Here is a 13,392-nt window from a genome sequence, read left to right on the forward strand (position 1 = left end):
CTAAACACCAGAATAATTTCCTAAATTTATATTGGCAGAAACCTGAGGAACATATGTGGGAATGGATTTAAAGTGTTACAGCAAGGGAAAGGAAGGTAATGGTTGATCATTCTGAATTTATTGATATAGGTGTACCTACTAGAGATTCTGGATTCAGGGCATTAGCTTGAGTGCTTGGCAGTGGCCCTAACAGTTTGCTCCATTCATTGTCTGAAATCTAGGCATTAAGAGAAATTGAGATGTCACAACTTCCTGATATACTGTGGAGGAAGGAATTCAAAGGCTTACACTGATAGGATGTTGAAATGGGTTGGTCATGTAGTCTTCCCATCCATACCTAACCATGTCCCTCAGAAGTGTCCCCCTTCATCAGTGTTGAGAAATACATTGCAACGCTAACTCCTGGAGGGTAAACTACCACACTGGCCCACCAATCATAGTAGGGGCTTACGGAATTTAGATGATAAAAGGACTTTTGGCCTGGGTCCATCTCATAGTGATAGTTCCCTGAACCCACCCATTTTTGTAATGCACAGTTGGAATAAACATATTTAGCAACTGGCAGAATCCCTCCATTAATTCCTTGATCTCTGCAGAGAGGACCATCATGGTAGGAGGGGTCAAATGAAATCTCCTGAAACTGCCTCATTCTAGCAAAATAGTGAACCAAAGCAGTACCTTATTTCTGGATGGACTGCAAAATTAGTGCCACAATCAAATACTTAATAAATGCAGAAGTGGTGATTTCCATCACATTGCTATTTGACCTGTGGTACTTTAGCTTTTACACAAGATGAATGGATCTTGAAAAATGACTGTGGATTATTCTAAACTTCATCAGGTGGTGACTCCAGTTGTCACAGCTGTTCCAGATATGAATTTTTGAATAAGTCAACCCAACTCATCATGTTTGGTACACAGCTGTTAATCTGGAGAAATGTTTCTTTCTTTATACCTGTTAGCAAAATCCACAAGAAGACATTTACTTTCTCACCTGGCAGGCATAGCAGTACACTTTCATCATCCTAGTTCTGGGCTATGTCAAGTCTCCCATTCTGTTATAATCTAGCCTAGTCCCATAAGGTATCAAAGTGGTCCAGTAATAATGACCAGATAATGCCGAATAGCTCTACTGTGCAAGATGTAACAAATATCCTAGATACCTTGATAAGAGTGCCAGAGGAAGAGAAATGAGAGAACTTGCACAGAAATTCAGAGATTTGCTACCTCAGTGAAGTTATTAGGAATCTGGTGGTCTAGGATATGTTGAGGTATCCTCTCCAAGGTTAGGGACAATTATTTTGAATTCCCTACCTAGAGTGCTCTTTGGATTCTAAAGGCAAATTTACAATATCTCAGTACTGCTGCTCCAGCCCATGAACTGTAAGGCTATGAATTTTATGTGCAACTCAGAGCAGCAGAATCATGTGAAGCAGTTTCAGGGTAGTGTAAGCTGCTTGGACACTTGGCAATATGACCCTCAACACATCCAGCAGTTTTCAGAGTGTCTTTGGCAGGTAGGGATCCTCTGTGGAGTTATAGAAGATCGCTACAAGGGAATCATAGTATAAATCCTTAGGATTTTGAGGCAGTGCCCATCCTTCTTCCTCGGATAACTGTTCTTTTTGTAAAACAGCTGCTAGATTGTTACTGGGCTCTGATAGAGTTTGAATATTTGACCATGTGCACTAAGTTACCACATGACCTGCCTGTCATAAACTTGGACCCTCTGACTCTCCTAAAGTTGGCATGTACAGTAGCACTCAATCATCAAGAGGAATTATTAAATACAAGGTTAGTTTTGAGCTGTCCCCGAAGGAACAGGAGACTCCAAATATGAACTCAGATTCCTATGGCAGCTATTGCTAATACATTGGCACTCTTCCTTAATCCATATGGCTTCATGGGGAATTACCCTTGACCAGTTGACTGAAGGAGAAAAGACCTGGTTTATAGATTGGTTTGTCTCATATACCAGTCAGTACCTCCTGAAAGTTGATGACTACAGCTTTATAGACTCTCAAAGGTATCCTTTGAAGGATAAATAGGGGAAGGTAAATCCAATCAGTAGGCAGAACATCAAGCAGTAAATCTGCTTGTTTATTTGGCCTAGAGAGAGAGATGACCAGGAGAAAGGATCTACACAGATACATGGCCTGTGGGTAATAGCTTGCTTGGATACTTAGAGTTGTAGAAGGAGAAAGATTGGAAAATTGGTGATAAGGAGTTCTGGGAAAGAAATTTGTGGCTAGACTTCTCAGAGTGGAGGATATTTGTTTCCCATGTGAATGCTTACTGTAATGGTTAATTTTATGTGTCAACTTGGTTGAACCATGGTGCTCAGACATTTGGTCAAATATTTTTCTGGATGTTTCTGTGAGGCTGTATTTTAGATGAGATTAACTCATCAGTGGATTTTGAGTAAAGCAGATTGCTCTCCATAATGTGGGTGGGCCTCATCCAATCAGTTGAAGGCTTTAATAGAACAAAGACTGACTTCCCTCCAAAAAGAAGGAATTCTGCCTGCAGACAGCCTTCATACTTGAACTGCAGCATTGACTCTTACCTAGTTCTGCAGTCTGCTAGCCCATACTGCAGATTTTGGACTTGCCAGCCTCCATATTCGCATGAGCCAATTCCTTAAAATCTCTCTCTCTTTCTCTCTCTCTCTCTCACGCACACACACACACACACACACACTTTCTCACACACAAACACACACACTGTTGGTTCCGCTTCTCTGTACAACCCTGACTAATACACTTCCCAAAGAGCATTCCCTGCAAAAGAGGCTCTCAATAATCAAGTAGTCAAAATGACCTCTTCTCTTGATTATCAGTCAGACTCTTTCCTTAGCTACTCTAGTTTTCATTTGATGGGCTTATAAACACAATAGGCAAGATGGCAAGAATGGAGATTATGTATGGATTTAGCAACATGGACTTCCTCTCACTGAGGCTGACCTGACCCTGGCTTCTGTTGAGTGCCCAGCTTGGCAATAGGGGAAACCAATGGTGAGCCCTTGATATAGCACCATTCCCTGGGGGAACATCCAGTCACCTATCTGGTAGTAGTAGGTTGATTATATTGGATCCCTTGTCTTATAGAAGAGACAGCTTTTGTTCTCACTTTCTCTGTGTATCGATTTACTTTTACTGTCTGTCTATAGTGCTTCACCATCACCATCTGTGAACTTAGTGAATGCCTTATTCACCATTGGCTTATTATATACAATATTGCATATCAAGGAACTCATTTTTGCCTCAAAAGATTGTTGCAGTGGGCTCATGCCCACAGAATTTACTGATCTTTTCATGAACTTTATCATCCCACAGCTGGCCTGAGAGAATGACATATTGAAGACTCAGTTGGGGCACCTGTTAGGTGAAAACATTTTGTGGGGCTAAGGTGCTGTCCCACAAAATGTGGTTTATTTTCTGAACCAGTGACCAGTATATGGTACCATTTCTCCTATTCCAAGAATACACAAATCTGTGAACCAAAGAGTGGGATTAGGAGGGTTTTTTCTGTTACCTCGAATGATCCACTTAGAAAATTTTTGCTTCTCCCCCCACCCCCACCAAAACAAACAAAAACTTGGCTTACACACCTTAGTTCCCAAGGAAAAATGCTTTCAATAGAGGACACATAAAAGGGAAACTGTAAACTGAGACAGACATCTGGCCACTTTGTGTTCTCCGTGCCTTTGAACCAGTAGACAAGAGGAGGATTCTGTACAAGGTCAGGTGATTGATCCTGTCTGATCCTCATTATCAAGAAAAAATAGGGTTCCTACTACACATGGGAGGATGTATGTTAGGAACCAAGGGGATTCTCTGACCTTTTTGGTACTCCTATGTCCAGTGACAAAAGATAATGAAAAACTGCAGTAATCCAGTGCCATAAGGGTCACTAATAATGCAGACCCCTGAAAGTATGGGTCATCCCACTGGGCAAAGAACCATAATCAGTAGAGATGCTGGCTGAGCAAAAAGGGACTGAGGGATGGGTACTGAAATAAGAAGATGATTAAATCCCAAACACAGCTATGTGACCAGTCACAGAAATGAAGTCTATAATAGTCATATGTATTTTCCTCATTGCTTCGATATATATTGATATTTATTTTATATATTAAGCATTTTTTTTTCTGCCTCTTTCTCATTCTCCTACCAGTCAATATGCAGTTGATGGAAATTTGGGTTCTTTCCACTTTTGGGGTGTTATGAATAATGCTGCTATGAATATTATACCAGTTTTTGTGTGGGTATATGTTTTCATTTCTCTTGGCCATATACCTAGTTTTATGGAATTACTGGGTCATAAGGTGACTCTGTGGTTAACATTTGGAGGAACTGCCAAACTATTTTCCAAAGTGGCTGCACTATTTTACATTCCCACATACAATGTATGAAGATTCCAATTTCTTGCCATTTCTTGTTATTATCTATCTTTTTGATAGCCATTCTAGTAGGTGTGAAGTGGTATCTCATTGTGGGTTTTTTGATTCTCATTTCCCTAATAGCTAATGACATTGAGCATCTTTTCATGTTGTTATGGGCCATTTGTATATCTTCTTTGTCCTTTGTCCATTTAAAAATTTGGTCATTTGTCTTTTCATTACTGAGTTGTAGAAGTTCTTTATATATTCTGGATACAAGTATCTTATTAGATTTATGATTTGCTATTTTCTCACATTGTGTTGTCTTTGCACTTTTTTGATAGTGTCTGTTGACGCACAGAAGCTTTTAATTTTGATGAAGTTTAATTTATCTTATTTTTTCTTTCATTACTCATGGTTTTGGTGTCATATCTAAGAAGGGTTTGTGTAACTCAAGGTCATGAAGATTTACTATGTTTTCTTCCAAGAGTTTCATAGTTATAGCTGGCTCTTAAGTTTAAGTCTAGGATCCATTGGAACTAATTTGGGGGGATGAAATAAGGAAGAGGTCCAACATTCATTCTTTAGCACATGGATATCTAGTTGTCCCAGCACCGTTTGTTGAAAAAATTTCTTTATATATTCTGTACATGGTTGGCTCTTAAATGTTATAAAATCAGTTTCTACCTTTTAAGATGTGAGCATTAAATGAAACAACATGTATGAAAGTGCTTTGCATCACACAGGGCATAGTTGGCTCTCAACAAGGTCTTGGCACCCTTGTCCAAAAGCAATTGACCATATATATGAGGATTTATTTCTGGACTCTCAATTCTATTCCATTGATCTATGTGTCTATCCTTATGCCAGTATCACGCAATCTTTGTTACTAAAGCTTTGTAGTAAACTTCGAAATTCTTCTTCTTTCTCAAGATTGTTTTGGCTAATCTGGATCTCTTGCATTTCCATATGAATTTTAGGGCCAGCTTCTATATCTCTTGTACCAAAAAAGCCAGCTGGGATTTTGGTAGGGATTGTGTTGAACCATAGATCATTTTGGGGAGTATTGCTATCTTAACAATATTAAGTCTCCTGAACCATGAACGTGGGTATTTTTCTACTTATTTAAGTCTTATTTAATTTCTTTCAACAATATTTTTTAGTTTTCAGAATACTGGTTTTGCACTTCTTTTGTTAAACTTATTCCTAAGTATTTTATTCTTTTTGATGCTAGTATAAATGGAATTGCTTTCTTGGGCTCATTTTTTGATTATTCATTCCTAGTATGAAGAAATAAAATTTATTTTTTGCATATTGATCTTGTACCCTGCAACCTTTATGATCTCATTTATTAGTTCTAATAGTTTTCCAGTGGATTTTTTAGGATTTTTCTGTATACAAGATCATGTCATTTACAAATAGAGGTAGTTTTACCTCTTCCTTTTCAGTCTGGATGCCTTTTACTGAGGCCTGCTTTTATTTTATTTATTTAATTTTTTAAAGATTTTTTTTTTGATGTGGACCATTTTTAAAGTCTGTATTGAATTTGTTACAGTATTGCTTCTGTTTTATGTTTTGGATTTTCGGCATGTGGGATCTTAAGCTCCCCAGTCAGGGATTGAACCCGCACCCCCTGCATTGGAAGGCGAAGTCTTAACCACTGGACTGCCAGGGAAGTCCCGTGAGGCCTCCTTTTAAATGGGATCTACAGTAGTTATGTTTAGTTGTCCTTGCCATCTATTTTCTTTTTTATACTACTAATTTCATGTTAAATATAGACAAACTAATGTATTAAGATCCTAATATGTCAATGCTAAGTAATTATTGAGTTTAAAAGGATTTTTTTTGCCATTTTTGATATTTTATGAACATATTTTAAATTCTAGGGGAAATACAGAACGCATATAATGCAGGAAAAATTGAAGTTATTGACTCTGATATTGGTAATTAAAATCTTATCAGAAATTTGAATGTTTAAATATATCTTTATCCATACATTTAACTGTCTTGTTTTTACTTTTTATAATTATTTTTAAAAGTAGCTCTAGTGTGGGTAATTCTAAAACTCAATTTAGGTACAAAATATAAACAGCATGAAAATAATTAGGTATCTTTATAATTATCAATAGTGTGTGTTAAAGTCATTATGTTAAAACATTCTTGTGATTGCAAATATTGAGTGAACTAACCTATGATAAAGTCCTTTTGGACTTTGACAAGCCAGGATATTATTCTGAGTTTCCACTGGTGAACACATCAATGAAATTTAGTATCTCTCTAATATCTTTGTGGTTTTATTTGCTGTCTACTCTCAATATAGTTTATTATTTCCTTCTTAATACTTTAAGATCCCTTTAGCAAAAACAATCTAGTGACTATAAATGGAGATAGCCACCCAATTACAAAAAAGGAAGAAACAAATATAAGATATTAAGGACATCAAAAGCACAGTGCTGATAGTGAAAACACTGTTTCTAACTAGAAGATAAAAAGAGTTATATTGACTGAGTCATTCCTCAGTTTTCCATGCCTTTTCAGTTTTCATAGTTTTTCTTTACAGTATTTTATAAGGGGCTTCATGGAAGGAAAAAGAAGAGGAAGAAGGGTTGTAGTCAGGGTTACAAATGAAAGGTAATCTATCTGGATAAGATTTGAAAAGCATCTATGTTGAAAAGCTTACTTTGTTAATATATTAAATTCCTAAGTCTCTATACTATTTCATGAAACGTTATTCTCTAGGTTGGTTTTTCCTGTTACCCCGGCCATTATATCTAACCATTAAATAACAAATGTTTAGAAAATCAGAGGTTTGGCTTTTTTTTTTTTTTTTTTAAATACACACTTCTCCAACACATTTATTTCTTTAAAGGAATGGATTTTGAAGAGAAAAAACATGGGGCAGAGAGGTATGGAATAGAAAATAAATACAAATGTAAGCTGTTTTGCTAATTGCTTTATAACCACAACAAACTAGTACAGAGAATGCCCTGTACAAAACAACACAATAAAGATCGAGGTGTTTGTTCCCTTAGGCAAGGCTGAAGATTTCAGTCTCTGGTATTTGGAATTTAGGTTGCAGTCCTTGTTTTTGGATGGATCACTGGGTGTGTGGCACAGTCCCTGCTTTTAACCAGATTTGAACAGGAGAATGGCCACTTGGCCCAGGTAGAAGTAGATGAAGTGTTTGGTTTCATGTGTCACATAACTACCGAAGTTCCTCCCCACGATGCAGTGCCAGGTGGGGTTATACTTCTTGTCAAACTGCTTCTTGATATAGGCCGCCATGCCCTTCTCTATACTATATTTCTCCAATGCCTGAGTAGCACACTCCACCGAGTCCTGCTGCATCTCCTCCGACATATTGGCATTTTTGATCACGGTCACACATGGTTATCAAAGAGCAGGGGCTGGCCCACTGCAACGGTCTCCTGGGGGAGGGGCTGGCGAGGCTCAGACCCTTCGAGAGGAGCGGTCCCTACTGAAGCCATGGCGCATCTATCAGTCAGAGGTTCTTAAAAATTATCACTAGCTTAAGTAACAGAGCATCATGAGAATCCTGTCATGTCCTGTAAAGTAAGTGACTTCAGGGTCGTGTTTAACACTGTTCCTCTCTATTAGCATGTATGTTGGAAATAGTATACTATTTTATGTCCATGTTTATAAATAGAGTCTATTTCTTAGGTATGGGAATCTCCTCCTTAGCCTCCTTGTGAGGATGTTATGTGTAATGCTGGGTTATTTTGCTTGTTCCTCAGATTCTAACAGTAGAATTAACCCTGGGCGAATCACTTACATTTCTTCGAGGAGTTGCTCTGTTCCAGATGAGAGCTATGGCTGCCTGTCTTCAAACATTCCTGCACTGGAATTGATGGCTCTGTATGTGGCAGCTGCCATGCATGATTACGACCACCCAGGGCGGACAAATGCATTTCTAGTGGCTACAAATGCCCCTCAGGTAGGAACTACTTTTTCAGAAAGTTTGAGTGATTCTGAAATTTTACAGCCATACTGTATTTCCCTTTGTAAACCATTCTTCAATTGAATCATTTGGCCATTGGAGAATAACACACAGCAGTGATATGACATGTGCTGAAGAATTCGGGAAAAATTATCTTCAACTGGAAAATAAATAAAATGTTCCTGAAAGAGTAATTCGCTACTTTTATGAAATTCTGGAGTCTTCGCTGTCAATATCTTTGCCTTTGATCAAATTGATAAGACTTTGACTAGATGTAAGACTTACTCTTCCTTCTAGCAAGATCCTTCATATGCCTAAAAGCTATAATTACTGAGAACTGTTATTATTTTTGTTGTTGTCCTCTTTTTTTTCTCTAAGACATACCATAATATGCAGACTCTAAGTCTTTTAGGTCTGCATATATTCATGTATGTAAAAAATCTTCTAGTACATTATTTTTGTATTCAGTACAGCTGATCAGGTGCAAGATTCCTTTAGGGTCACAATTTGCATAAGAGGTAGGAGTTCCCAACAAATGGATACTGTAATTGCGATGACTTTAAACATTAGGACTCGGAACTAAATACAGTCAGCCCTCCATATCCAGGGGTTCTGCCTCCATGGATTCAATCAACTGCAGCTCAAAAATATTTGAAAATTTAAAAAATTCCAGAAAGTTCCAAAAAGCAAAACTTGGAATTTGCTGCACACTGGCAACTATTTACATTGTATTAGGTATTATAAGTAATCTAGAGAAGATTTAAAGTATACAGGGGATGTGCGTAGGTTATATGAAAATATTACATCATTTTATTAAGGGACTTGAGCATCTGCTCAAGGGGTCTTAGAACCAATTCCCTGCAGATGCTAAGGGATGACTGTACTTGGTTTTAGGCAGAATTTAGTGTGGTTGTGAATTTTTGTTTAGGCTGGTGATTCCTGAAATGTCAGCTTTGTATTTCTGCCTGCCTGCCTTACAAAGAGCAAGTTGTCAATGATTGTTTGCTGAATTCATCTTACTTCCTCACTTTGTTGCTCTATGTTCAAAACTCAGTTCTGATTCTTTCATCTTTTATAGCCATTCTCTGTGTTCCTTTTCTCATTTCTCTCACACACTCCCACTACTTAAAATATAGGAGATAGATTCTCTACCCAGAACAAGAATAGGATTCAGAGAGAAAGAGAAGATTAAAAGTGCTATGTAATTCATTTTCTCCAGTTAGACTTCATCTCTTCATAGCTCATGATTTCCACAGGTAACTTTTAAATGAATTTAAAAGAGATAACATTTGGAAAGTTATCTACTGAATCAGATATCATGTAGACAGAAATTATTCACTATTCTGTTCCACCCTCTGCTTTCATTCTCTCTTTATTAGCTTTGAGTATAGGTGAGTCAGACTTGTTTATTACCCTCTTCTTCAAGGATATTACAAGTTAGTGAATTCTAGTGTTACTTGTGTTGCATGCAGATAATTGAAAACAATGACACATGAATGTAATTTATATAAGTTGTATACTCAAAACTGTTGTCCTGACCAAAATACAAACATGAAGTCTGGACACAATCAGTAACTATGTGTTATTTCTAAATTCTCATTGTTAAGGACTGCCAAGAGATGAAGCAATGGAAAGGGCTGGACTGGAAAGGAAACTGATCAGAGTTCAGCTATGAAAAAGTATAGCCTTTTACCTAGTCTCCTTGCTTACTTCCTGCTCCCCTTCAGTCTGGTTTCAACACATAGCAGCCAGAGTGGCCCAGTTTAAATGTGCATTACATCACTCTGTGTTCCAAGCCCTCATTCCTAGTAAAAGACAGTCATTACAGTGGCTCAGAAGGCCCTACACGATTTAGCCCCCAGTAATTCTCCTTTTTAAATTCACTCAGATCTAGCCTCACTGGCCTCCTTGCTGTTTCCTTCTATGTGCTGGCACACTCCCTTTCTAAGAACCTGGTCAGTTTCTGTTCTCTCTGCCCAGAGTGCTCTTTCCCCAGACATATATTGGGTTAGCCAAAAAGTTCACTTGCGTTTTTCTGTATCATGTTACAAAAAACCCTAACGAAGTTTTTGGCCAACCCAATATATAGGTCACTTTGTCACTTCTTTCCACCTGAAATTTCAAAAGCCCCTCCCTGGCACTCATTATGTTCCTCCCCTGATCATAACAATGGTCATGTAGCATACTGTGTATTTTGCTTGTGTATTTTGTTTATTCCATGCCTCTCAGAGGAGTATAAGTTTCCAAGAGGGCAGGGATTTTTATCTCTTTTATTCCCTAATACCTAGAATGGTGCCTAGCACACAAAAGGCATTCAGTAAAAATTTGCTGAATGTTGAAGGATCCCTAATTTCTTTGCTCTGCAGGACTGCTAAGCTTGTCTGAAATATACTCCATTGTTCCCAAAGTGATGAAATTCTTGAGACCTTCTTCAGCTAGTCCCTGTGAGATAAGGACTCTTTTGTGAAAGCCTGAGGCCTAACCTGTTTATTAGGTAATAAAGCAGTCTCTCTCATCTTAGGAAGCTCAATAGGTCTAATCAGGCCATAAATAGTGAAAGATATTATTGCTCTGGTATATGATAAAAAGGGACAATAGTGTATAATACCACCAACTGGATCAAGCATTCTTCATTCTCATGGTAAGAGAAGTGTGTGGGAAGACCTAGGAGGATTATTTTGAATCCTTGCCATGAGAGAAGGGGAAACATTTAGTCAGCTTTATCCTGGAGGGATGTCAGTATTAAAATTCTAAGAGATTTCTGAGCTATTTCCAAATGAATAGTTGGCTGAAAGATGGAGATTAGTGATTGAGATGTTAGAGTTTGTAGAATATTTTGATTTGGGGTAAAAGTAAACAAAACTTTGAGAATTGTAGAGCTGAGACAGTCATAAATGTTTGTCCTCCCAAATATAGATCAAGATGGTGACTAAACAAGTACATTTTCTCCTCTTCCTCCTGATCAAAATAATAGTAAGGGATGAAGCTCATTACAACAGAGAGGAGTTGGCGGGAGGATATTATCACCAGTAGGTTAAAGAATTTCATACTGTTTCTGGAAAATGAAAAACATGTGGGCAAATATTACGAGATTATAATATACTAGAAGGGAGCTGAGGCCTAAGTGGAACCCTAGAGACTCCTGATGCCATTTGCCCTTGTCTGCTCTACACACCACACACCTTTAAGCAAAGCAACTGTATTTACTGCATTTATTTCCAGGCAGAAAGCACATCTCTTAGATATTGAAGAAAATGGCCAGGAGAGATTTAGTACTCCAGAGTAAATCCTTCTCATTTTTGAAATCACACTGGTAATTCTAAAGCAAAACCTGCTAGGTAAACAGGCCCCATCCATGTTCACAGGATTCCTACTCATCCTTCCCAATTAAAGAGACTCAGCAATAAAACATACACAAGGCTATTCGATGCATACTGTGGGACGGGCACTATTCTAGGCAATGGTGTTGAACAAAACAGGCAAAAAAAATATTCTGCCCCCATGGAACTTACATTCTAGTAAAGCAAGAAAAAACAAGTGTGTGTGTGTAAAAGACAGAGAGATGATTATGACATAAGTGCTAGGAAAAAAGTAAAATGGGAGGAGATAGTGCTGGCATAAAAGGATTATTTTCATGTTAGAGTTCTGTATCCAGCTAAGCTACAGTTGAGTGTTAAGAGCAAAATGAAGAGTCTCAGGTATGCAAAGATTTTTAAAAATCATGTTCCATCCATCCTATCTGAGAAAGTTACATAAAAATGTGTTTTAGCAAAACAAGGGTGATAACTAAGACAAAGGGTCTTAGAAGATAATGGGATTACCAGAAATTTTAGAACCCAGAACTTGAGAGTAAAGGAATCCCCAGATGACACCTGTTCATCAAGACTATTTCTTTAAAGAGAAGTACTTCTTTACAAAAAAAAAAAAAATTAGCTTCATTGTTTTCTACTGCACCTAATTTGTTTACTGCTGCACCTAATTTGTTTACTGCCTCTATTGGATTTTTTTTTAAGTTAGGAATATTATTTTTTTAATGAAAACAGTCTTTCTTAATCCAAGATTTTTCATTCAGAAAAATTAAAATACCTTCTTTAATCTTATGACTATGACCTAGAGATTTTTCTGTTTCCTCCTTTTTCTTGTGTTTCAGAAGGAGACGTTTGTTCAGTTCAGATTTGGCATAGTCTTCCTGTTTGATCAAAGTCTTTATGTCTGATGGGTTTTTGTTAAGATTAATTCCGTCAGAGTTTGTATTAAACCCCTTTTCAAATCTTTTTGACTCAGAGAAGGTAAAAGTAAACTTTATGATCAACTAATTTGCTTTGCCATGTTAGAGAAGTATTTGCTTGTGGAGATAAGGATGGGATCCATAACTAGAGAAAGCAGGTAGCAAGTTGCGTTAGCAAAACTCAGAGGATGTTAGTTACTGCAGCTCTAAATTAGGGGGGAAACTGTCTTCCTTTTCTAGTTGTCATGGCACTCTCAGTAAAAGCCAGCTGAGGCTTCATTATCTGTTTTACCTGGAATGTTTTCCTCACGGAGTTTAAGCTTGGCTTGTTGCTCTATGTGCAAGCTTCCAGTATTCTTCTAAAGCAGAATTTGCCTCCTTACTGCTCCATGATTCTTGCCTCCACTCAGCCATGAGGTAGAGAGTTGACTGGGGTCCAGCAGGGGACTCCTTCTACTTATTCTCCAGGTGGGTTTTTCCTTCTTATGCAATGACTTAGATGGCCTTTCCTCAATCCATTCCCACTTTTACCATGTCTTTAAAGCTTCCAGTATAGTGGTTATATCTAGATTCTAATATTGACTCAGATTTCTTTTGGTCTCCATTTTATATTTCTTTGGTAATGTCAAAGGGTAATTTGGATGCTGCAGGAATTCTGAATTACTAATTTTTTCTTTTACTGATCTCACTAGCTGAGAGTTTAAGTCAGCTAGCTTTACAGGACACTCATTATACATTGTAGTTTATTGAGCTGGGAGTTTGATTACTTCTTCATGAACAAAGCTATTCTGATAATTTATCAGTCTTTATTGGATTTAAGCATGA

General features: G+C 37.6%; 2 protein-coding genes across 2 annotated transcripts in view; one reads left to right on the top strand and one right to left on the bottom strand.

Moving 5' to 3' along the window:
• Positions 1–13,392, top strand: part of PDE3B (phosphodiesterase 3B) — a 173,569-nt gene that overhangs the window by 148,615 nt on the left and 11,562 nt on the right. Inside the window, exon 12 of the mRNA XM_059931189.1 lies at positions 8,137–8,336. Coding sequence (XP_059787172.1) covers positions 8,137–8,336 — 200 coding nt within the window. The remainder of the gene's footprint in view (positions 1–8,136; positions 8,337–13,392) is intronic.
• Positions 7,469–7,765, bottom strand: LOC132369514 (dynein light chain 1, cytoplasmic-like; the record flags this gene model as incomplete). The annotated part of the gene is made up of 1 exon (XM_059929204.1): positions 7,469–7,765. A coding segment is annotated over one exon (258 nt), but the record flags the coding sequence as incomplete, so codon positions are not given.

The sequence above is a fragment of the Balaenoptera ricei genome, chromosome 8 (genome assembly GCF_028023285.1).
Source record: "Balaenoptera ricei isolate mBalRic1 chromosome 8, mBalRic1.hap2, whole genome shotgun sequence".
Classification (NCBI taxonomy): domain Eukaryota; kingdom Metazoa; phylum Chordata; class Mammalia; order Artiodactyla; family Balaenopteridae; genus Balaenoptera; species Balaenoptera ricei.